The sequence below is a fragment of the Sciurus vulgaris genome (genome assembly GCF_902686455.1).
Source record: "Sciurus vulgaris genome assembly, chromosome: 3".
Lineage (NCBI taxonomy): Eukaryota > Metazoa > Chordata > Mammalia > Rodentia > Sciuridae > Sciurus > Sciurus vulgaris.
This window is the reverse complement of record NC_136463.1, coordinates 5,205,573-5,232,005: the sequence shown is the minus strand read 5'-3', so window position 1 is coordinate 5,232,005 and position 26,433 is coordinate 5,205,573. Positions and strand designations below refer to the sequence as shown.

At 46.9% G+C, this 26,433-nt stretch overlaps 1 protein-coding gene across 1 annotated transcript; it reads right to left on the bottom strand.

Moving 5' to 3' along the window:
• Positions 1-63: 63 nt before the first annotated feature.
• On the bottom strand, positions 64-26,433 carry PRPSAP1 (phosphoribosyl pyrophosphate synthetase associated protein 1). The gene is made up of 10 exons (XM_079134920.1): positions 26,107-26,433; positions 22,808-22,860; positions 19,929-19,995; positions 10,644-10,816; positions 9,102-9,217; positions 8,600-8,655; positions 7,793-7,938; positions 2,222-2,292; positions 1,372-1,518; positions 64-802 (listed from the first exon to the last, which is right to left on the bottom strand). The coding sequence occupies exons 1-10, from the start codon at positions 26,277-26,279 to the stop codon at positions 644-646; spliced, it is 1,161 nt and encodes a 386-aa protein (XP_078991046.1). The 5' UTR covers positions 26,280-26,433; the 3' UTR covers positions 64-643.

Sequence of the window (26,433 nt, the reverse complement as noted above, 5' to 3'; positions counted from 1 at the left end):
GTCTGGGCAGAAGTAAGTCGCCACCCAGGCAGGAAGCAGGGAGCTCTGCAGCACAGAGATGAGACCAGTGAGACAACGATCTTTTATTTGCAACTTCAGAGCGACACAGATACCCAGGGGTGGCTGCTCCTCTCCCACTCGACATTTCGAGGGGAGCAGTGACACAATGCTTCACTGCTGGGGAAGCAGGCACAGCAGATTCTGAAAGAAAGATATGATTCTCTATAAAAGGCTTCTGCAAAACTGATTAGGGAGAGGACAACTGGAGAGAGACAGTGCCAGGGACACGGCTCCCGACCAAGGTCAAAGTCACACTGCACTCCCAGAGCCGAGACAACGGAAAGAGCGCTACAGAGCTAAGACATCATCCGCCTTTAGCTCCTCTTCAGTAACAAGGAGCGTCTCAGACTCTTCAGGAGAGTGGCTGAAACCCGCTTACTGAACAGGGCTGATGCTGCACGTTTAAGGCCGTGCCATGTATCTACTAGCTCCGTCTCCACTACTGAAGGCCCCCTTCCCACAGATCTTGGAGAGACTAGCTAACTCCACACTATGTCCTGTCCTCCCTGCAAGGACACACTGTACACAGCTGATGGCACCGCCTGGTATGTTTTCCTTGGGAGTTCCAGGGCGACTGTGAAAGCTAGTCATCCACTGTGATGTTTCGGAAAAGATAGGCCATGGACTCTCCATTGTGGATTCTCCGAATTGCTTCAGAAAGAATCAAACTGATATCCACAGTCTTTATCTTGGGACACTGAAGCTTCTGGACCTCATGAGGGACAGTGTTTGTCACCACCACCTGGTCATAGAGCAGTAGAAAATAAGAGTTACTGATGTGTGCTCTAAAATGGTGACAGAAAACACATTCAGTACCCACAGGCCAAGTTCTAAGCTACAAAACTCCATTCTACTGAGTATAGCTTTTGCAAACTAAAGTTAACCAGCTTTCCACTAGGGAAAGGTTCCATGGCTCAGAAAGCAGGACCTAAGTCCTGGGAATGTCATGGTCTAGATACAGGGAGCCTGGCACTGTGCAAAACTTTCCTGTTATCAGGGAAGCATTCAAGTGTCGAATCATATTAAAGAAACACACATCTATGTAAGTCAACATACGTTCCTAAATGCACTTCTACCCCGACAAGGCTGCTAGCCAGCACAAAGCACGGTGCACAGGTGGCCTGGAGTGATGGAGCAACGCAACAGGACCCGGCCATCTCATTTTTCACAGAAACGACAGCAGCAGATCTTGACTCAAGCTAAATGTCTGACGCTCCTTATTGGGACGGAGCCCAGAGCCTCGTGCACGTCAGGCAAGCTCCACCACTGACTGCTCCAGCCCTGTCCTATGTTCTTCAGAAGCAGACCCACCTCATCAATGGAGGACTCCTCAATCAGGCGGGGGGCATCTGCCGACAGGATGCCATGCGTGGCCATGACATAGATCTTGTAAGCGCCCCTCTCTTTCAGGATCTCTGCAGCGGCAACAAAGCTCTCCACATCGTCAATAATGTCATCCTGTGAGGACAGTGTTAGTATAAGGAAGTGGCCTCTGCCCCGTCTCCAGACACACAGCGCCCTGCTCTCCTCTGTACCAGGTTTTGGAGGGTTTCTGAGCCTGCGCCTGGGCCAGAGATGGCGAGGAGCACTTCAGCGGTGCCTCACATGCCTGGCAGAAACGGGGGAAGCCTTCGGTCGAGTGTATGACGTGAGCGCTCAAGCCAAGGACCGCAAGGCTCCTTCCGTGTTTTCATATTCCTGCTTCATCCCACAGAGCCAGTGTCCCACCTTTTTTTCCTCGCCCAGGAAAAAGTGACATGACAGGAAAACAGAATAAAGTGAGCTACTGTAATGACAGGGGACCCCCTAGCCAGCACAGATTTGGAGCTGAGAGCCCACACATCAGAATGCAGGGTGCAGGGGCCCTGGGACTCTGCTCCCACCAGTGACAGGAACAGCCCATCTTCAGTTGATCGCCAGGCCCCAGAGTGTAAGGGCCATGGGGCAGCTGGCCCAGGGAACCCGGGCCCTGAGGTGGGCTGCAGTGCCCAATGGGAGGAACCACGGTCTTTTACACTCAGGGTCATGTTTCAATCCCTGTTCAACTACATGACAATTTCTGCCACTTCTCCTGAAGGAAGCAAAACCTGAAAGAGGACACCTCCTGCTGAGCGCCAGCAGTGCCACCCCGCATACCCAGGACAGCTGCACATCACCATACCACTATGATCGCGATGCGTCCTCCAACATCCCCAACTACGGTGATTGGTGGCTTCTCTTTGGCCATCATCACTAGCAAAACAAAACAAAGCACAAGACTTGTCAGGCATGTGTCGACAGTTAGCCCACCCTCATCCCTGGGAGCGGTGCAAAACCAGGGTGCAGGTGACGCAGACTCCCCTCCACAAGCCTGGGGTCTCAGAATCAGCTCGAGAGCAGCGCTGACTCATGGGAGCAGAAGGCGAGCCTGCGGATAGCTTAAGAATTGCCAGTAGCCTGGTCAAAAGTAAAAACAGGTGAAACTAATGATTTTATTCTACTCAATATACCTAAAATGTTATCATTCCAACATAGAATCAATATAAAGATTTATTGAGATGTTTTACATTTTTTATTCTAGTCTTTGCTGTTTAGGGGGCATTTTAAACACCCAGTTCTCAATTGAGACTAGCCTGGTCTCAAGAGCCACAACAGCACGTGACCGTGGCCACCACAGGGCACAGCACAGCGGAGAGCTGGAGAGCAGAGGATGGGGACATCACAGCGCAGAGAAGCAGCATCACTCAAACAGAAGAATCCAGTGCTCCCACTAAGTGCACCCTGTGGGACACAGGTGAGAGGTGGCTCACCTCCTTTTGTTTCTGTCACCTGGTTTTGGTTATTTAACCTCATCAGGTGACTGGCACCACTCACAAAATGACTTTCCTGAAAATCAGGAGCCTCAGGACAGTCATTACTGTCTCAGAATAAAACAGCTGTGCAACATCCCTGCGGCCAGACACCCTGTTAAGCAGGTAAAATATCTTCAAAGCCCTCCAATGTTCTCAAAGTGGGAAACGGCATCCTGCTTTTAAAATTAGCATTTTCCAAGTAAAACAATGGCTGCATTTACAAGAGTCCTCAGTTATAGAAGGATGGGGCCCTTCCCCCAGGCGCAACTGACCACACCACCTCACTCTTCCCTGGAGGAGCCAGGAGGATGGGTTACCCACTCCTCACCAGAGACCTCAGCCTGCTCCTAGTTCAAAGGCAAGGTGATCTTCATCAACAGACTGACATTAAAAAGAGGGCTGGAGGTGAAGCTCACTGGCACGCACCTGCCTGGCAGGTACAAAGCCCCAAGTTCAGCCCCAGCACCTCCAAATGGGGTTGGGGAAGACACATGTAAACAAACCAACATTTACATTACATTATCCAGGAGGCTCCAAAGGCCACATTTGCTTCAGTGGTGAAAACCACATTTATAAAATTAATAACCCAGGAAAAGCAAGCCAGAAAAGGTAACTTCATCTCATTTTTTTTTTTTTTTTTCATTCAAACTCCTAATTTTTTTTTTGTACCTGGGACTGAACCCAGGGTGCTTAACTACTAAGCCACATTCCCAGTCCTTTTTATTTTAAGATGGGGACTCGGGCTGGGGAGATAGCTCAGTTGGTAAAGTGCTTGCCTTGCAAGCACAGGGCCCTGGGTTCGATCCCCAGCACGGCAAAAAAAACAAACAAACAAAAAAGATGGGGACTCGCTAAGTTGCTGAGGCTGGCCTTGTGAGTCTCCTGCTTCAGCCTCCTGAGCCACTGGGATGACAGGTGCGCACCACAGCACCTGGCTCAAACTCCTAATTTCCACTGCTGTGGCACACGTGAGTCGTCTTTAGCAGAAGCACTGACACAGAACCTACCACATCTCCAAACTTTCCCCTCCATCCTCAGAGAGGCAGCAAATCTACCTCATAAAATGCAAGAGCTTCAAGGTCCCACTCCTTCACTTACGCACCTTAACTTTTCATACATCACTCCGAAACTGGGCTTCTTGACCTTGGCACTGCTGACACTCCGGGCTGACGACTGTCGTGTGATGCGGCGTCTGCAGGGTCTCTGGCCTAGACCCACGGGGGTGTGTGTGTGTGTGGGGGGGCAGCAACGTCCCACCTCCCCTGCTGTGACAGCCTGAACCAGTTCCTGATATTGCATGCAAAATATCCTCTGGGGACAAAACTGACCCTGGTTGAGTTACTGCTCTAAAGAACAAGTTTAAGGGACAAAATTTATCTGTCTCCTTAAGAGCTGCAGACCCCAAGGCAAGTATTTGCTGGCTTTGTTGTAACATTCCAGCATCTTAATAAGTGAACCACTGAAACAAAGTACACTGAATTTAGAAGGCACAATTATAGGTACAAGAAATACTGTTTTAAGTAGGATGTGGTGGCACATGCCTACAATCTCAGCTACTTGGGAGGTCGAGGCAGGAGAATTCCAAGTCTGAGGTCAGCCTTGGCAACTCAGCAAGACCTTGTCTCAAAATAAAATTTAGAAAGGGCTGGAGACATGGCTCAGTAGTCAAGAGTTTGCCCAGCATGTGCGAGGTCTTAGATTCAGTTCCCAACATGGCCAAAAAAGGTCTTTTTGGATTCTCTTGGCAAGGTCTGTGTGAGTTGAGAATCAGAGGAACCAGCCCACGGCATCTGCGCAGGTTATGGTCAAAGTGTGCCAGGGCCCCCTGAAGGGAGGCATCTTCTAAAACACTTCCGCAGTGCCTGAAGACACCGCAACCTAACGAAGCACCGTTCTCAGAACGGAGACCCTCACCGTGCGCGACGCTATGGCAATGCGGTGACATCCGTCCAAACACCTGGGACCCAGCTGTTTTGCTTCTTGGTGCCACCCTGAACTACACGCACTCACGAAAGAGCCCAAGACCAGGTCAGTCACAGGCCACACTGCTTGGCAACTGAACTTGTACACCGGGGCCCAAGCCCAACTTCTACACCTTCTCCACCAAAGCAGCCAGGGCTCCCCAGAGAAGAGGCAGATTCCAGGGTAAGAAGGTATAAGAACATGGAGCGTCCGGTTATACCAGGAAATAAGGAAGTATTGAAAAACAATGAATGTGTCAAAAGGAGGACCCTGAAGGAGTTCTCCTTGGCCAAGTCTGAGATAGTCTGAGCACGGGGAGAAATAACAGCAATGGATTCTAACCCACTGAATTCAAGAGGATTCTATGAAGTCACACATTCTTAATAAACGAATGAACAGGGAAGAAAGGAAAGCTCACACTAGGATAAAGGTGGAAGGAACGATGGACTCAGAACAGGACCAGTGGTCTTGTGGGCCCAGCTACGCGGGAGGCTGCAGATGGAGGATCTCCTGAGCCCAGAAGCTGGAGACCAGCTTGGGCAACTGAAACTATCTCAGAAAAATACATAAAAAATTTAAAGAGACCACTTGTTAACAATCACAGTAGTAATAGATTCAGGCGAGAATCTTCACTGGATACTAAGTTTGATGAGAAACAGGAAACAGGCTATTTACAGCATCTTAACCTATGACACTATTAACTACAAAGAGAAGAAAGAGCAGCCATCCAGGGAAAACCTGCCTTAATCAAGTGATCAAAACCAACCTCTCCAGCAACGGATGCATCACATGTTTCCTTATTCCTGCCAAAAACGCATAACTTGAATCTCGGCATGAGTGCACAAATGGCCCAATTAAGGGACAGTCTACAAAATAACCGGTCTGTGCTGTTCAAAAGCATCAAGGTCACAAAGGACAAAGAATGGAGGAGCCATTCCAGATTGAAGCTAAAGAGAAATGACAACTGAATGCAATGTGCAACCCTGGATTAGGTTCTGGCCCCCCAAAAGTTCTTTTTTTCCCCTTTGCTGTTTAAAAGGACATTGTTAAAACCTGAGTAAGGCCTGTGGACTAGACAATAGTACTGTAACAACGTCCATTCCGAGCTGAGGAGAGTGTGGTTATGTAACACAGCCTTTTGTGTTTAGGAAATACACACCGACGTCCTTGGTAATAAAAGAACATTCCGTCACAACTCACTCTCAAATGGCCTATTTTTGGGTTAGCACGTGCAGAAGTGTGAAGTGCAGGACTGAGAGCACAGTGCACATCTGCATTCTCCACGTTCCCTCCGTGTCTGAAATAAAATGCTAAAAGCAACCAAGTGAGGACCCTGGAGCCAGCGGCCTCACCCCACAGCCTGGTCCCTGGGAGGCTCCTGGCCTGCAGCAGGGGTCCACGGGTGCTCACTGTAACTGCAGCACCGTTTTTCACAGCCAGAGACTTAAAAAACCTGCACGCCTCCCAGCAATATTATGAGGCCCCCATAATCACGAGATATCCATAATATGGAATACTGTGGAACTGCAAGAGACCGAGATGCGCTGACAGGGAAGGAGTGACCACTGAGAAAAGCAAGCGGCAAAACGAGGTCTACAACATGCTGCTGTGTGGGTGGGAGTGAGAGAAAAAGAAATACACACTTGCGAAAAGTAAAAGTATATTACTCCTTTTTAAAAATATTTTTGGTTGTAAATGGATACGATACCTTTTTTTTTTAAATTTTTATGTGGTGCTGAGGATTGAACCCAGTGCCTCACACGTGCTAGGCAAACGCTCTGCTACTGAACCACAACCCCAGCCCAAAGTACATTACTCTTATGTGAGACTCCCAAAGCTGAAAATGAAGCAATGGGAAAGTCAGCAGTGAAGGGTTAGAATGCTCCACTGAGACAGAAGCCTGCCTCCAATAAACCTCCCAAGGCCCCGACACAGCACTCCTTCATCCCACCAACCACTGCATGCTTCTGAGGCCTGGCAGAGATCCAGAAAGAAACGACCTCCTTCCTCTGAAAACCTTAAACTTAACTTCTAGAATGGACGTAGGGCTGGGGATATAGCTCAGTTGGTAGAGTGCCTGCCTCACAAGCAGAAGGCCCTGGGTTCAATCCCCAGCACCGCAAAAAAAAAAAAAAAAAAGACTAGAATGGATGTATATCCATATATATATAGATATGCGCCCAGTGCCAAAGTTCAAAGTGCATGGAAATAAACAGCTTCTACACTACTGGATGAGTAAAGCAGTTACTCGGCATCAGGTCAGAGAACTACATTCTAACATAAGTGCCCAGAGCTTGCCTGGTAGCCAAAACCCAGTGTCTGACCAGTGGCTGCTATATCATCCATTTTACTGACAAAGCTTCAGATGTCACACCATTGCACACACAACTGTTTCCTAAAGTTAAAATTATTTGACAGAGTGCTAAGTGCTACCTAGATCAGCTTAACTGTCCTTAACTCAATCTGCAAATCCACGTGCAATCTCCTTTCATAAAAGGGGAAACCTCAGTACCATCATTCAGTAATAATAAAAGATATATAATAATAATCGTTATTCCTTTGTGGTACTGGGCCTGAACCCAGGGGTGCTCTACCTCTGAGCTGCATCCCCAGTCCTTTTTACTTTTAATTTTTTTGTTACTGGGGATTGAACCCAAGGGCACTGAGCTATAGCTTCACTTCAGTCCTCTTTTTTTAAATTTTCTATTTTGAGACAGGGTCTTGCTGAGTTGTCCAGACTGGACTTGAACTTGTGATCCTCTTGCCTCAGCCTCCTGAGTCACTGGATTACAGGTGTGTACCACCACACATGGCCCATTATTTAAAAGTAGCAAGAAACCACACACAGCAGACACAGGGGTTAACACCTAGCCATTCGTATTAGCTATCAACATTTTCTCCGATTTATAAATAAAATAAAAACATAGAGCTAATCTTACATGGCAACTCCAGGCCCGGATGCACAGTAGCATTTTTGACCATTGGGGGAGAATGTCGGCCATCATCCATGTCCAACTCTGTGCACTGGGCTTCTCCGTGGATTACAGCTAAGCCCAGACGCAGTCTCTCGGCATATGACTGGGCCCTAGGAGAAACAGAGGGAGAGGAGGTGATGGGGAGAAAACCCAAGCCCCACTCCACTTTTCGAGAACAAAGGAATTCCAGCAGGTTGCATGCAATGCTCGCTGGGCACAGGAACAGAGTTCTGGACTAGTGGCTGAGTCTAGGTGACTTTGGTTCTACCCCTTGTCCAATTTTTTATAATGTATTTTTCTTCTTGGCTTATTTTCTTTGTTCTGTCCAATATTCTAATTGTCATCTTCAGGAGAACAAACTGTTTAAAATGGTGTCTTAAAAACCACTGCCTGAAAACTCTCAGAGCACTCTCTTCCTTCTCCTGAGAACCTGAAGAACTCCATCTTCACCCAGAGGAAAACCCAGGCACTCAGACGCACCTGCGAGGCTGGGGGCTAGAGAAAGACGTGAGGGAGCTCGAGTCTGGCAGCCTGTACTGGCCGTAACAGCCTGGGTTCCAAACAGCCAGTTCCAATCTCAGAGCACCCAAAAGGACTTTTCTCTTTTTCATTCTGCAGACAAGGTTGTGCTGTGCTGCACAGGCTGGCCTCCAACTCCTAGACTCAAGGGGTCTTCTAATCTCAGCCACCCAAGTGTTAGGACTACAGGTACATGTCACCATGCCACTTTTTTTTTTTTTTTTCTTTTAAATAAATATTTGATTTATTTACCTTTTTGCAGCATCAGGAGACTTAGCTACAATGACAGCATTTCTGTAATTTGGTATCTAGATTTGGAGAAAAAATAGAAAATACTGAAATGTTATCAAAAAACTCAATGTTGGTATAACACTTGTTCCTCTTATCAATCACCCATACTAGCAATCAAATATGCCAGAATTTCTTTCACACAACTAAATTTTTTCATTATTTATGAATTAACTTCATTGCAAAGGTACTGCTAAATCAGGAAGGTAAAAAATATTTTTTAAAACTTTCATTCTAGAAAACACAAGTGAATTGCTAAAGGTACTTATTAGGAAACCGCTTTTAACGTCTTTTAAAAACATGGTCCTGCACCACTAAATGCCGAGTCTGAGGTTATCCAGCTGCCACAGGCATTAAGACTGAGGGGGGAGCGTTGCGTGTGCCTTTCAATCCTGAAATATGGTGCCAGAGAAAAACTAAATTGGAACTCTTTGAGGACAAGGGGTGTTTGCTGGTGGCTCCTCACTTCTTCCTGGATATACTGAAGCAGGAAAGGTGAGGCTCTAAGGTTGTCCACCGGAAAGCTGAAAAAGCCTTGTATTTCCTTTTGGTGAAGATCCATAGTGATAATGTGAGTTAAACCTGAAATTTTAAAACAAAAAATTACAAAAGTTCTCCCCTACAAGTTAATGGCCTCAGTGGGCAGATCAACTCCTGTTTCCCACCAGGAAGCTGAAGGCAGGGGACACTGTGAGCCAGTGCTGCAGTTACAGACTTGCTGACAACCTTAGTAGAACCTAAGGAGCTGAAGAACTGTCCAGCCTAAGGCCAAGGAGTCTGTGCCCCTCCACAGGGACAGAGCTAGGCCGAGAAGTGTGCTCCCTCTACTCTGACCATTAGCCTGGTCCTGAACAGTGAGGGGAAACCAGGTGGAAGCAAAAATACGAATGTGAATTAATAAATAGCCAAGTAATAACGGATGTGAAAAACAGGAAGGCCTTTAGTAAAGGACTGGCTGCAACAGAAAGGAACAAGGATGCAAAGCAAAGAAACACAAACAAGAAAAATTCGTATAACACAAGGATAAAATGCTAACGAATAGGATAATTTCTATATGTGATAAAAGAATGGCTTAAGAAGTATTTTATTGAAAACATACTCAGAATAATCAATAGGGCTGAACAGAAAAGGATACATGTATAAAGACACTGAGAACAGTCAAGAATCACTGCAAAACCTCCAGAGAGAAGAATGAAATATATATGTATGCATATTTGTACTGTACTAGAGATGGGTGGAGGGAGCCCAGGGATTCAGACAAGCTGGATAATCCGCTACCTCTGAACTCTGACCTCTGTCCCAACCACGCCCCACCTTTCTTTTTTCTTTTCTTTTCTTTTTTTTTTTGAGATGGGTCTTACTAGGTTGCCCAGGCTGGCCTCGAAGTTGTAATCCTCCTGCCTCAGCCTCTGAAGGAGCTGGGATTATAGGTATGTGTCACCATACCCAGCAAGGAACAGGGTTTTAAATAGGGGGCAGGCAAATAAAAATTCCATAAGTGTAAAGATGTTTTTACATTTGATTATATGCCAGAGGGTATGCCACCACTACATAAGGAAAATAAAAGCAATGGAAATGGGCTGCTGTACAGAAAGACAACCAGAGATGAGAGGAAGGAAGAGTACATAAACTAAGGAAGCAGTAAAAGAAAAATAGTGTCTTCATTCTGTGAACATAAGAGGAACATGCTAAGGCACACACATAACTCTAGTCCCAAAGCTCAAGACTGTACAAGAATACCAAGCCTGCCAGTGACAGTTTGAATACAGGATGAAATGGAAGAAAAGGAACAGAACCACAAAGCCCAGCCCAAGGTCAGAGCAACCACAAGCAGTGCCATTCCCGAATGCAACGAAAAGGAAGAAGGTACAAGCTGCCTAGGCTCACAGATCCCCAGCCCAACCAAGCAACGGGAGCAACAAAGTAACCAGTGAACACAGAAAGCAGCAGGCTCCAGACCAGAGGCCCAGGCAGGGGCGCAGCCCAGCATCAGAGTTCCCGCACTCACCTGCTTTGGCCAGCATGGATGCCAGCAGCTTGCAGACGATGGAGCCCCTCTTCCGCATCTTGCTCTGCTTGCTGTAGGGGAAGTAGGGGATGACACCAATGATGTTCCTGGCACAGGCCGTCTTCAGGGCGTAAGCCATGATCAGTAACTCCATCACTGCTGTGTTCACATCTCTGAAATGGTTGGAATGTGTATTATGGGGTGAATTCTAGGTGTTAACCCCTAGGAAGGATCTCAACCTCAGCAACATACCGTGGGCTGCCAAGATGGTGCCAAAGGGATCTTATCACCACCTGGCTTGTCATGGCACCCACAAATGCAGGGAAAAGCACAGCAACTGCTCTCTATGGCTGAGTCAGCCCCGGGTTCCATTTGTGGTTATTCAAACCCACAGCACAATCAACCAACTCTCCTTTACCTGGATCTGTCATGCTGGTGACACAATCCTTGCAGTGGCATTCCAGGGAGCTGCTGGGGGCCATGGTTACCTGAAACATGCTGACACCCTCCCAGAGATCCAGACTCAGACTCATGAATGCCAAGAGAAACCTGCCCGACTATTCAGCTATGATTAACAGAAAGGATCTGATCTCTTTTTGTTTTGGTACCCAGGGGTGCTTAACCACTGAGCCACATCCCGGTCCTTTTTATTTTGAGAGAGTCTACACTGCTGATGCTGGCCTCAAGTTTGTGATCCTCCTGCTTCAGCCTTCAGACTTGCTGGGATGACAGGCACATGCCACTGCGCTTGGCTTGATCTCTTATGAAACAGGGAGGTCTTGGAGCCTTTCAAAAACCTCCGGTCACCCAGTCCCTTCTTTACCTAAGATATGCAGATTCCTGCAAAGATTACAGAAGGAAATATGGCCCTGAAAGACACTAGAAGATAGTTCCACCAGTCATGAATGTGGGCTGCTACCCTTTGCGGAGGCTGATCAAGCCATGGTGGGCTCAGCCCTGAGTACAAGACTCTGCAGTCTGTCAGGATGCCCTCCCCACATCCACCTGTGCCTCAGCCTCCCTCCATGGACTCTCCAAGCTTCTTCAGGACCGCCTGTCTGAGGCGAGGACTATGGTCCTCTCCCAGTAGCCAGTTCCCAGCCCCGGGAGGAGCGGGTTCTTGAGGTACCAGGCCTTAAATCCACATCCTGCCATCCACCCAAGAGGGATCTGGCCAATGTTGGTTGAGTAGGTCACTGGATGAAATACGTGTCCAGAGAAACACTTTGGCTTAAAGGACAATCAGGCCATCTCCTCCCAGTCTCTTTCAATTTAGACTCTGCCTTCATGATGGCAGAAGCGTATCTGGGAGTAGGCAACTGTGAGGCCCTCCCTCCACTCTGACAGTAGACCCACTGTCCCAAGCAACACCTCCAGCTCAGGCAGGAGCCCCCACTCCACAGAGGCCTCCCTTCCCCACTCAAATCACCAGCCTGAGGGGAGAGCTCTGCAGGGTAGCGGGAAGCCTGCCTGAACAGCACCAGAGGGTGGAAGTCAGAGAAGCAAGGCTTCTACCGTAGACAACACCAGAAAAGACCCCACACCTCCTCCACAGGCTGCTGTGACCCTAGAAACAATCAGAGCACTTCCTAACCCTCCACTGTGTGACACTGTGAGGTCCCACAAAAGCTCTCCTGTGTGTGGCCTCTTAGGCTAGATCCAAAACACAGCCAGAGCTGAAGTTAGTTTAGAAGACTCTGGAAGAGTATCCGAGTGGTAGGCTTTCAGCTCGCTTTGGCATGGCATGAATGATACACCACTGTGCGATAGCTAAAGTCTGCGGAGTCATCCCAAGGAGGCCCAGGGAGTGAGAGGCAGTTTCTGACCAGGCTTCTTTCAGGGTGACTTCCCTTTCCTTAAGGGCCGATTCCTCACACATGGGTTTCATTTTTCACTTTTCCTTCTTCCTCATGACCTCCCTAAGGAATTCAACATCCTCCTGCCCAAGGCTAAAGAGAGTCTCCAAGACCCCACCCCCATCCCTTGTTGGGCAGGAAGGTGACAAAGGGGACTTTGTCACACTGGCTTGACCTATTCTCTGAGAGATACTGGACAAATTGGACACAGGCACTGCTCTGAGGGCTAGCAGGATGAAGAGAAATTGGCTGGCAGCCTCTGCTTTGTTTATCTGTCCCTAAGAATGTTCCAAGTACATCCTGGCTAGTTCTTGTAGTCTTTGTATCTAAGTAGGACAATCTTAACTGCTTGGCCAATGGGCTTCCTCTCCTTGGGTAGTCACACCCTGTACTGAACTCGGCCCCACTGCTCTATCACTTTGGACAGACAAAAACCAGCATGAGGGCTGGTAGAGAGCTTGCCCAGTGTGCACAAGGCCCTGCATTCAAACCCAGGACCACAAAATAAAACAAGGTGAGATGAGGCAGCAGACACAACACATGCACTGATCGCACTGCTCAGCACTGCTGCAGACAGGCACACAGGAGCTGAAGTAACAGGAGCCTGGGGAAGGGAGGGGTGGTGTGTGCCTGTCAATCATCTACAGCAACCAAGTTGCCAATGGTATTTTAATGATCTGTCTTACTTTTTACCAACAGGCTGAAACCATGCATAAACATGAAACTTGTCTATTAAAAAATTTAAGTTCTGAATCAAACAACATTACTCTATGTAAATTTATGATTACACAAATGGTATGCCTTTACGCCATGTACAAACAGAGAAACAACATGTATCCCATTTGTTTACAATAAAAAAAAAAAAAAAAAATTTAAGTTTTGCATTTATTTTACTTAGTTCCTGGCTCAGTGGATTTGGAATTTCTGTGATCAGTTGGACACAGTCCAATCACCAGTATCCTCACTTCATTCAGAATGGCCTTCCGCCCTTTCCAAAACTTAAATCTACCCTCAACAACTGAAAGCTATTATTGGACTAGTCAAAAGAAATATGCTGCCGGGCTGAGGCTGGGCCTCCGTGGTACAGCGCTTGCCTAGCATGGGAGGCACTGGGTTCCATCCTCAGCACCACATATAAATAAATGAATAAAGGTTCATCAACATCTTAAAAAAGAAAAGAAATATGCTGCACGTTCTGAAAGTGGTTTCAGGAGTTCAAAAGCTATTTTGAGCACCAAGAAAAGGGTTGAGACCTCAGTAGGAACTAAGCTAATCTGAATGTCTAAGTTTTTGTCTAGAATCAGCTGTTACTTTGACAGCATCCCTTTTCCCCAAAGAAAAATCTGTAAGACATATTCCTTCATCTCTGTAGTTAGCAGATCAGAGTAAAAAACTAAATTGTTTTTTTTGGTACCAGGGATTGAATCCAGGGGCACTTAACCACTGAGTCACATCCCCACCCTGTTTTATTTTTTGAGACAGGGTCTCACTAAGTTGCCCAGGTAGGCCCTGAACTTGTGCCCGCTACCTCAGCCTTCTCAGTGGCTGGGATCTCAGGTGTGTCTACAGCGCCCGGCTCTCCGTGTTCTTGACTTATACTTTGTTCCATACGCAGCAATAAAAATACTGGTTTATTATGGCAAACCCAGTAACCTCCGCTCTCCTGGACCTTTCTCCCAGTTGTCCCTCCCTTCTTCATTCTGCCACCCTAAGACACTGCCGGGTGAGCCAGGGTTTGCGCTGATCGCCACGCTGAGCCACTGGGAAGAACTGTGGCTTCTGGAACCTCAGACGGTCTCTGCGCCCTGCACCTGAGGGACAGACTCCAGCCTCAGAGGCACACGCAGCACCCCCACTCCTTCCTCAAGGGGAAGGGCCTCTGTGTATTGAGACATGTAAAATCATCACAAGTCTTTCTATGATGCTCACCTGTGAACCCTTCAGTCAGATTTTCTAACACTCTTGGTACAAGCAGAAAAAAAAAACTGCAAAAATGTTTCCCAACTATCCATTAACCAGTTTGCTTTTCCATGCTTCTGTCCCTTCCCTGAAAGAAACCTGCTCATTGATGATCCTTCACTTGCAAAGTACTGCCCCAGGACTCCTCTGGACTGTAGGCACTAAATATTTATACTGCGCACTCTTGGCTACCATATTTTGAGACCAATAATTATATAAAATGCAACCTCTTACCACATCCACAACACCGTTTCTATACTAACAGCAGTATCCTGGCTTACTAGCTTAGGACGACCAGGAACACCCAAAGGGATCATAGAGGACAATGCTGTTAATGGTGAATGCTTTCTTGCCATGACAGTAGACTGTGAATCCACACTGACAATGACATGGTAAGGCAGTCTGAGTTACAACCAGGAATATCAAAGTATCCAGTGGGAAAGGAAGGATCTTGCTGAGATCTAAGAGCAGCACAAAAGAATCACAATTATGTGAAGAAGAAAAAAGACAGAAATGCAAAAAATTACGCAGAGTATTCTATTAATTCACTTCACAAGAACTTGAGGGACTACATATGCTAGTGACATAGAAGGTCAAAATCCCTTTACTTGCCAGGTGAGGGGGCACATGCCTATAGCCCAGCCACTTGGGAGGTTGAGACAGGAGGATCACTAGTCTGAAGCCAGTCTAGGCAATTCAGTAAGACCCTGTCTCAAAATAAAATTTAAAAAAGGATAAGGATGGGGATTGGGGCTGTAGCCCAGTGGCAAAGCACTTGCCTAGCATGTGTGAGGCACCAGGTTCAATCCTCAGCACTGCATGAAAATAAATAAAATAATTTAAAAAAAGAATTGCTATTTAAAAATATAATCTCAAGTAATTAAAATAAAAAAAAAAAAAAAAGTTAAGGATGTAGCTCAGTGGCAGAGAGCCCCTGGGTTCAATCCCTAGTACCATACACACACACACACACACACACACACACACACACACACACACACACTTTCTTTCTCTCTCTCTCTCTCTCTCCCCGCACCCCCATTCTTTCACACAGCCAGGCACTGTTGTGGGTGCTATGAATAGCGTGAACAGGACAAGTCTCTAGCCACGTGTTTTAATGGACCTTGTGTTCTAATGGAAATTTGGAGGGGACACATGATTGAGAAAAGTGTGGTTGTAGTTGTCTTTCTACCCACACACACAAACTCAAATGGACAAATGCACACCGAAAATGCAAAGTCAAGCATTCTATGACTTCATGTGTACGATGGGTGAGCCTAAAAAAGAAAAAACAATAAAAAGGAAAAAAGTAAAATCATAAGAAACAGAGAAAAAAATACTCAACAGGCTCAGGAAAAGATGTTATAAAAACGTTCAGGCTTCTCAGGTCGATCCAGGGCTGGGGCTGAGGTCACTGGAAAAGTGCCGGCCGAGCCCGCATGAGGCCTGCATCCAATCCCAGTCCCACGCACACAAAGCCTGGGAACAGCACCCTTCCAAGGCAGCCCAGACTTGACTCTCTCCACTCTCAGTGAAAGGGAACCTGGTAAACCTCCTGGCTCCCAAAATCGTCCTCAATCCTAGAGAGTGGGAAAGACAGCTCCTAAGCTCCTTCAGTCACTAATGTCACTGACGTCATGTGGACTAGTTAACAAAATGTGATCTCCAATCCAAGAAGGTCATAAGCCCAACTCTTCCTGACTGGGATGATTCCTAAACTAGCAGCTGAACAAAGGCACCCAGGGCATGGCTGCTCACACACAGGCATGAGAACCACCCAGGACACACCTCACTTCTCCCTGGAGAAGAGCAGAAGGCACCCATATTTCAGGCCCTGACGTAATCGATGGTGCTCACGAGATTTCCAAATGGTTCTCTCTGTGGCACACATTCTCTGCTATCCAGGTAGGGAAAGGAAGGGACTTGGACTCAGACCTCTGTGTTGACAACAAAGCTGGCCCGCCTATGCTAAAAGGCGAGTTCTCTTCTCCACCTTCAATAAAGAGCTCTTAGGGGCTGGGGAGATAGCTCAGTTGGTAAAGTGCTTGCCTTGCAAGCTCAGGGCCCTGGGTTCTATCCCCAGCACTGCAAAAAAAAAAAAAAAAAAAGAGCTCTTAGTAGTAGTCTGAGCTGTTGAGCCAAGGGCCCAGGGCCACATGCAGCTCTTTTCTCTGTCCTACAGAACCCAGGGATCTGAGGACAAAAGTGGCGACAGTGCCACCTTCACTATGCACTACCAGAAAACCAGGCCAAGCGCGAAGGCTGCACAGCCGCTCTGCACCAAAGCTCCCTTGCTGCGTGCATCTCAAGCTGAACGCAGAACTTCAGGGAAGTTGCATCTTCCCTATGAAGAAGGGGCAAGAAAATGACTACAAAGTCCTCTGTGACGAGGTGCCATTTAAACAGATGCCTATCTGAACAGGAGAACCAGCCATGCCATGTCTCCAGGAAGAGAAGAACAGGTGTAAAGGATGTACGGCAACCTCAGCATCCGAGTTCTGGTGTCCGCCTGGCTTCAAAGTGGATCACACAGTCAGCGGTCCAGTGGGACCCGCAGCTTGTAATGGAGTTAGAACAACTCACCTTCTTGGATGACACCCAAAAGGAAGTTTGTATTCTCCCAGTCAGCCATGTGCTACCCATCTCCTACATGCCACTCCCATTTCCAGATTTACATGGTCCAAAAAGACCTGTAACTCTCTGTAATCTGCACACCCACAGCTTGCCACCCGGGAAAAACACACAGTACGAGGCTTCCTCAAACTGGGATCACGCAGTATCAACACTGAGCAGTCGGGCTGGGGTGGTGGCTCAGTGATAGAGCACTTGCCTAGCATGTGTGAGGCACTGGGTTCCATTCTCAGCACCGCATATAAATAAATAACATAAAAGGTTCATCAACAATTAAAAATAATTTTTAAATTTCAAAATTAAAATAAAAAACTGAGCAGTCACAAGAGAAAATACAAGTCACTCCAGGCAGGAAGTGACTCTGAGACCGGAAGTGTGTGACAAGACCGCCCAGTGCTTCCAAATTCAAGGCACTGTGTCCAGTGCTAGGAAAAGCAGTACATCATCTGTTTCTCTGGGTGTCTAGATCTTCCTCATTCCCAAGATGCATGTCAAAACCAGCTAAGCAAAAAAGACTGTCACCAGGAGAGGCATGTATCTATCAAAACCTCAGAATGCAAATATCTATCAGTGCAGCCACATCTCCACAGACACGAATGCAGGAACCTTCCAAATAGCAACACCATTTCTTGGAATCTTCCTACAATGTGCTGGTAACACAGGCAATGTGCTCACTCGCTGCTGAGTCAGCACAGCAGACACAAGCTGGCATGAGACTGCTGGATAGAACACAGTACATCCACACGAAGCCACGCAGCAGGATGGCAGGACACAGCTTCACCCTGGCTCTGCCACAGATGCCTGACCTTGATCTCATCATCCTGACAGTAACCAGCAACATGTCAATATCTTAAAAAAAAAAAAAAATCCACTCCAAACATCACTGCAACAGTGGACAGAACTAACATGGCCCAGAGTTATGTGTTAAATAATCTGATGGCTTTGTTGTGGTTACAGAAGGTAAAGTCCTCATTCACGGGAATTACACACTGAACATGTGGGCTGGTGAGCCATCAGGTGCCAGCCTGCTCTCAGAGGCCACACCAGGGCTGGAGGTGGAGCTCAGAGGGAGACCACTTGCCTAGCACGTGTAAAGCCCTGGTTCCATTCCCACCACCGTATTAGAAGCAGAGATGGTTGCGCCACACAAGCAAGTTTCCTGTAACTTTGACTGCTTCAAGAATTTTTAGCCAGGCATGGTGGCATGCACCTGTGATCCCAGTGACTCAGGAGGCTGAGGCAGGAGGATCACAAGTTCAAAGCTAGCCTCAGCAATGGTGAGGTGCTAAGCAACTCAGTGAGACCTTGCCTCTAAATAAAAAATAGGGCTGGGGATGTGGTCTTAGTGGTTGAGTGTTCAATCCCTGGTACCAAATAAAAAAAAAAAGAATTTTTAAAAGATGAGGTAGCTCTTTTTACTGATATGCCTGGTTTTTTTGTTTTGTTTTGTTTTGGTACTTGAGATAGAACCCAGGAATACTCTACCACTGACCCATATCCCTAACTCTTTTTATCCTTTTTTTTTTTTTTTTTAAACTGGAATTGAACCCAGGGGCGCTTAACCACTGAGCTACATCCCCAGTCCTTTTTTAGACACAGGGTCTGGCCAAGTTGCTTAGGGTCTCACTAAGTTGCTAAGGCTGGTTTTGAACTCTCGATCCTCCTGCCTCCTCCTCCAGAGCTGCTGGGATTATGGGTGTGCATCACCATAATCAGCTGCCTGTATTTTTAGTGATTAACATTATTAGTGTTATGATCAGAAAGACAGCACTAAAAAAATATTTATTATCTGCCAGCTATACTGTGTAGGGGATTTTTCTATATTTGAGTGTATATTACTCCACGACCCTGTTGTCCTTGGTCTACAGACCCAGCCTTCTCAATTCCCTCAGTGGGGGCAAAAATAGCTGTCAGGTAAAACATGAGGATTCAATGTGAAACCAACGAAGTGCCTGGACACCACAGGTACTCAGTGCCACTCTTCTTTTTTCTTGGCGGGGGCTAGTATTAAGGACCAATAGGCCCAAGCATGCTGTACAGGGCTCTACCACTGAGCTCCTTCATACTTTGAGACGGGGTCTAAGTTGCCCGGGCTGGCCTTGGACTTGCAACTCCCACTGCCTCGGCCTCCCAAAGTACAAGAGTGCCCCCACTACACCCAGCTCCAATACCATCCTTAATTCTGACAAAGCCTGAGGAATCCAAAGGTGATCAAGACCTTCCCATCTTCTGTGCAGGCGATGAGAAGACAGAGAATCCCAGATGGAAGACCACAGGCCAAGACAGTTCCCGGGTCAGCCTCCTGCCCTATGGGAAGGAGTGGGGACGCTGTCTGTAACCGCAATGGCCAGAAAAGGCAAACAGTGCAAAATAAAATGGCACACCGGGCTGGGAGGTGGCCTACCGACGGAGGGCTTGCCTAGCATTCATGACTCCCTGGTTCAATCCCTAGAAGACCAAAGAGTAAATTAAAAAAAAGAGGCCATGCAAAACTGTCTCACAGGTGTGAACCAGGAGCAGTTGCACAGTGTGCTTAACAAGAAGGAAGCTCTTCAGCAGAAATGAGCTGGCAGACATTGGCCGAGATTCAGAGCACACGGAAATAAGATATTTATCCTTGAGGCATTCAATGCTTGGGAAGATAGTCAAGTAGATTCTTAACAGTACAGTGCAACAAACAATGGGAATTCCAGGAGACCAGAAATGTTTGGGAAGCATTTAACATGCTGACAAATTTAGAACTTATGAAAACCTTGACTTGCTCACATGGAAAAAAAAGAACTCTATCATTCAAGTTTTTAGAGGGCAAAGGAATTCATCAAATAGTGCTAACTCTTACCTGGGTATTGTCTGAATAATGAAAATGTCTTGGCCACGAACAGATTCTTTTATTTCAACTCTTGTTTCTGAAAAATAGAAATGTTCTCAAGTTTTAAGAGCAGCACTCCACGATGCAATGATCAGTAGCTGGCAAAAGGGAGCAAAGATGACCCCAACACTTCACTTGCTAAAACAAAGTCAATTCCTGATGGAATCCAGAATGACAAGCACACACATCAGAACCATCCAGCTGGCTGGGTACTATCTGGGAGGCTGAGGCAGGAGGACTGCCAGTTAAAGGCCTGCCTTGGGAACTCAAGACACCATCTAAAAATAGGATTTAGGGGGCTGGGGCTGTGGCTCAGTGGTGGAGCACTTGCCTAGCAAGTGTGAGGCACTGGGTTCAATCTTCAGCACCACATAAAAATAAATGCATAAAATAAAGGTCTATCAACATCTGAAAAATATATTAAAAAATGAATAAATAAATAAATAATTCATAAAAAGGACTGGTGGGGAAGCGGAGATCAGTAGAGTTCTTGCCTAGCATGTGTGAGGCCCTATGTTCAATCTCTAATGCTGTGCAAAAAAGAAAGAAAAAACAGAAGATAACCAACAGATTCACAAGAAGTCTCAGTTAAAAAACAAAAAAGAAAACCAAAAACCAAACCAAAACAAAAACATCCCCAAAACTATCACCGAAATAAAGATACTTATATAAATAAGATGTTTGGGAGAGTCCATAGCAAATAAAGAGGTTAAAGGTTAACATCCTTATTATTCTTTCAACAAACACTGAGGTACTAAAGCAGAGGACCAGGACCAAAAGATGGACCCTGAAAGACAACACAACGCCAAAGGCTAGCTACCCCTCCAAACCACCATGCCAGAGGCAGACCAGCCATGAGAAAAGAAAGAACAATGCAGCAGGAAGAGCATCAAGTGAGCTGGAACTGAAACACCAGGGAAGCCAGGTGTGGGAGTCCATGGGGAGACCAGGAAGGGGGACAGAATATGCCAGGCAGAGGGGCAGTCACTTCGGCCACTTGGAAAGCAGAGCAACTAGAAGGAAAGAGGTAGGCAGAGGTCAGGAAGCCAACAGAGACCCAACCACACAGCACTCTGGATTTCTTCTAAGTGTGACAGGAAAGCAAAACCACTGGATGATCTGAGGCTGGGAAGGGTCTGACTGACTTGTTTTAAAAAGATGGCTGGCTTCTGTGAGAAGAAAACCGGCAGGGCAGGAATGTCCGCAGGGAGGCAGGGGAAGTGCACAAAACATGATGGTGGATGTGACTGAAGACCAGGCAGGTAAGGAGGCAGAAGCTAGGCAGACTGGAGTCCAGCCTATGGGTTAGCATGGGTTGAGCATCCCTAACCCAGAAATTCAAAATGCTCCAAAACTTGAAACTTTTGAGCGCTGATGATGGTCAAGAAGTTTTGGATTTTGGAGCATTTCAGGTTTTTGGATAAGGGATGCTCAATAGTAGTCCATATGAAATATTCCAAAATCTGAGAAACTCGAATCTGGAACACTCCTGGTCCCAAGCATTTTAGTTAAGTATAAGGAAATAAGGAAGGAGTAATAAGTTGATAATATTTGTATTTTAGAAATATGGGGGGCTGAGGAGATAGCTCAGTCGGCAGAGTGCTTGCTTTGTAAGCACAAGGCCCTGGGTTCAATCCCCAGCACCCAGAAAAAGAAAAGAAAAGAAAAGAAATATGATGGAAACTCAGTTACTCAGTAGGCTGAGGCAAGTGGATTGTAAATTTGAGGCCAGTCTGAGCAACTCAGCAAGGCCTGTCTCAAAATAAAAAACGGAAAGGTATGGGAATGGAGCCTCAGTGGTAGACTGCTTGCCTGACACGCTGAGGCCTGGGTTCAATCCCCAGTGCTGTGGTAATAATGGTATAGTGAATAATCACCCACGGAGGTGAATGAATGGATGAGAGGCTGGAAATGCAAGTGGAAAGGCCCGCTGGATGCAATGGCTCCAGAGGGAGATAGTGAGGACCACGCCCAACAGAAGGCTGGAAGGCTCCCTCCTCATCTCCTCCCCAAGCGTGTCATCTCACAGCATAGCCAAATGTCACTCTATGATCTAAGGTGGAGGCTGCTAGAGTACCTGGCCCATCCAGAGTCAGCATCAGACTATGAATACTAACGCCTCTGAATCCTCTGCAGTAAAGTTCTAAGTCACCAAGTACGCAGCTCGGTGGTCGAGTGGCCCCGAATTCAATCCCTGGTACTCCCCCGCCAACCTCAACAATAAAAGAGAGAACGCTGGCCCTCAGCAAAATGCTTTCAAGCACTACCTGTCAATGTTGTGGTACAGCTCTCTACGCCACCAATGGGAAACAAAAATGGGTCACCAGTCCACGGTGAGAGACTAGGAGACTTGAAAAAAATTTAAGGTGGAGAAAATTTAAAGAAGACTTTTTAGTAAGTCATCATACCTAGTACCCAATTGCTCTTGATGTCTTTTTTTTTTTTTTTTTTTTTTTTGTGGTGCTGGGGATCGAACCCAGGGCCCTGTGCTTGTAAGGCAAGCACTTTACCAACTGAGCTATCTCCCCAGCCCTCTTGATGTCATTTAATGAGCAGTGAGACAGATAAACATAAGAAGTATTTATGAAATACAACCTGAACAAGAAGAAACATTCTCTACATCTTTCCTTGTTTTATTCTAAAACAACAGATCCATATTTACATCATGAACAAAAAGGAAAGGAGTCACTAATGGAAGAGAACGAGAAGTCAGGATCTAAAGGGAAGTACTGAATGACAATGTGCACCTCTGACATCACTGTTAAACCTGCAAGGCATCTGCCTTTTAAAACACGCCAGCTGATTCAACAGCTCAGGGAAGAAAGGATCCTCAAGAAACACCAACTTACCTCCATTAGTCTCCTGGTATACAACAGATTTCCCCAGCTCAGCACCAAGACGCCTAGAGCACAGATAAAACAAGACAAATGGCAATTAAGAATTCTCTTCTTAGGCAAATCCAGTTCAGGCACGTTCAGCAGAAAAAAGTCAAATAACCAGACTGCGCTTAACCCAAGCCTAAGCTAAAATCCCACCCATTCCCTAAGCAGAGTGCCATTTTGTAACAGTTTTACTGGAAAAAGCCCACAACCCATATTTACCATTAGGGTCACTGTGTTTTTTGGTACTGGGGACTGAAGGGGTGGGGGAGGATCTACCACTGAGCTATATCCCCAGCTCCTTTTTTAAAAATTTGAGACTGGATCTAAGTTGCCAGGCTGGCCTCAAACTTGCAATCTCCTGCCCCAGCCTCCTGTGTAGCTGGGATTAGTTTTATGGTTTTATGTGTTTGCAGTACTGGGAAGTGAACCCAGTACGCATTACCACTGAACTACCTCCCCTATCCATTTTATATTTTAAGATAGGGTCTCACGACGTTGCCCAGGCTGACCTAGAACTTGAGATACTTCTGCTTTAGCCTCCCAGATAGCTGGGATTATATGCCCATGCCACCAAGCCCAGTGATTTAAGTATTAGTTGTCTTGGGAAATCATTCCCAAATACCTGGTTACAAGCAATGACTCCAAAAACACAAGTCACACATAAAATGACTCAATGGAGTTGGGCATGATGGTGCACACCTATAATCCCAACAACTCAGGTGGCTGAGGCAGGAGCATCACAAGCCTGAGGCCAGCCTGGGCATCTTAAGGAGTTCCTATCTCAAAATAAAATTAAAGAAAAAAGAGCGAGGGATGTAGCTCTCAATGGGAGGGCACTTGCCTAGAATAAGGCCCTGGCCCAATCCCCAGCACCACCACCAGAAAAAAGCATGTAGATGAAAAGGAACTTCAGTGCCATTAACCAGATGTAGTATGAATCTTGCCTGGATCCTGGTAAGAACAAAACAAGCATAAAAAGCCATTTTTAACTGACCAGAGAAATATGAATGAGCACTGGGCACTACAAAATGCCAAGAAATTAGCAGTGGTTTAAGTGTGTAAGTCCTTGTCAGTTGGTACCACCGTTTTTTTACAAGTGAAATGACACAAGGGTAGAATTTACTTAAAACCACTCGTCAGGCTCATGCACACAACGGAACTTGACCAGCCCTAAAAAGGATGAAGCTCTGAGTGTGTGCAAAAGCACAAATGGAACTCGAAAAAAACCTGAGTAAAATGAGCTGGAAAAGGACAGATGGTGTATGACCCCATTCATACGCTGTATCTACAACAGGCAGATTCATAAAGGCAGAAAGCAGAACAGAGGTCACCAGGGCCACAGGAGCGGAGAACAGGAGTTAGTATTTCGTGAGCGCATGCAGGGTTTGTGTTTGGATGACAAAGTTCTGGAAGTAAATGGCAGTGACTGTTGCTCAAACTGTGGATGTACTTAATGCCACTGGATTGTGTAATTAAAAACCGTTAAAATGGTAAATTGTATATTATGTACATTTTACCAAAATTAAAAAAAAAAAAACCCTCTAGCCTCTCTCCCCCAGATTGTGGTAAGTAGAATGCACGTAAATAGACTTGAAAGAAGCTGCTCAGTATACAGGCTGCATGCAGGGCACCTGGGGGATAGATACAACACACGTGTGACTTATATATCCCGGGAATGTAAGGCACCCAACTCTTTTTTGCTGACTGAAGTGCAAAATCAAAAGTCCGAAGATCCTTGTCTGAGCATGGTGGTACACACCTGTAGTCCCAGCTACTTGGAAGGCTAAGGCAGGAGGATAACAAATCATCCAACCTGGGCAACTTGGTGAAATCCTGTCTCAAAAAATTAAAAGAGCTGGGGCTGTAGTTGTGACAGAGTACACCTGGCTTCAATTCACAGTACTGGGGGGGAAAAAAAGTTCAAAGATCCTTGCCTGAAATTCAGAGCTGAAAAGAATCAGGGAAATAAAATATGATAACCTCAAAGGTCAACCAATATATACATATATTCATCTTTCAACCCTGTTTAGTGGCAACACTCCTTCCTCAAATAAAATGCAAAGGAGAGGCTGGGTGTGGAGCCCAGAGACAGAAGGCTTACTTAGCCTGGGGAAGGCCCTGGGTTTGACCCCAGCACAGAAAAAAATTAAAAAGTACATACACACACACAGTTACAAGAAATAACATATGGAGCAGATAAGTATTTACAAATATTTATTGTTTACAGTGAATTCAAACCTTTCAGGAACATAGCAGTGAAGAATCTAACATAAAAACAAAAACCACTGTCTTTAAATGTGCCCTTCTCCCTTAGTTTTCTCAGGCAAGGTCATGTGTCATAAATCTGACCCAATGTAAACAAACACATGCTTCATATTTAAAGTTAGTATTTTAGTTGGCCTCATTAAGAGAAACGATCAAGGATTAGAAATAGCAATCAGGTAGGCTGCAAAACGACAGTTTTTTTACACTCTTCCAATTTCAAAACTACAACTGAAATCAGCTGAAAAAAAAAAAAATGACTGAAGTTTTGTTTTCTTCTACAGTTCCATCTAAATTTTCAAACATCATGAATGTCAGCCCTGAAAATTCATGCAGGATACCTAATGTAAACGGTTTAAAATGTGAAATAACTACATATCACAAGACAGACTATTCACTTTACGTTTTATATTCCCAACAAGTGTGTTTGGAAAGAGTTCCTGCTGTAAGGTTCTTCCTATTAGAAGTCTGGGCTTAGTAAACAGGTTACTGTCAGAGGGCCACTAGGAGACCCTGCTCTGCTATGCATCCGATCTTCATTATCTCAGTCATGCTCACAAAACCCCCGCCCTATAGACAGAATCATTCCATTTGACAAGTTCTGGAAAATTCAAGTCTTTTGCCCGGTGTCACCGAGTTGATAAGAGGCAAGCCAGAGAAGGCCGTCTCAGAGCTGTCGGACCCCAAAGGCCCCTCAAGGCCGCAGGTTCAGAAAAGCAACGACCCAACCTCAAGCCCTCAGAGAGCATGGCTAGGCCTCCGGCCGCTGCGCCCGGCCCGGCCCACGCGCGCCCAGAGCCTCCTTCGCCTGCCCTTCGCCCGCCTGGGGTGCGCTGCGGCCCACGACCCCCACCCCCGCTGCGAGCCCAGGGACCGGCGGCGGTCGCTCCAGGGGCAGCTCGGCCGCCGAGCGGGGCCGCGCCCTGCCCCGGCGCGCACCCGGGCTCAGCACCGCCCGGGGCCGGGGCGCCCAGGGACAGGCTCCGGGCCCGCCGCGCGCTTACTCGGTGATGCGCTTGGCCAGCTCGGTGCAGGCGGCCGTGGAGTTGGCCGAGAAGACCCGGTAGCCGGTGCGGGCGGCGTTCATGGCCGGCGCGGCGGCGGCGGGGCGGGCTCGCGGGGCGCGGAAGGCCGAGCGCGCGGACAGCGGGGGCAGCAGCAGCAGCTTCTTGGGCATCGTCCGGCCCGAGACGCGGTGGCAGCCGCCCGCGCGGGGCAGGACCCAGAACGGTTGTGAGGCGGGCGTGAGGCTGCGGGAAGCGCCGGGAGGAGCGCGCGGGAGGGGCGAGACCCCGCCCTCCGGCTCTGCGCCCTGGCCGCTCCCGCCTAGC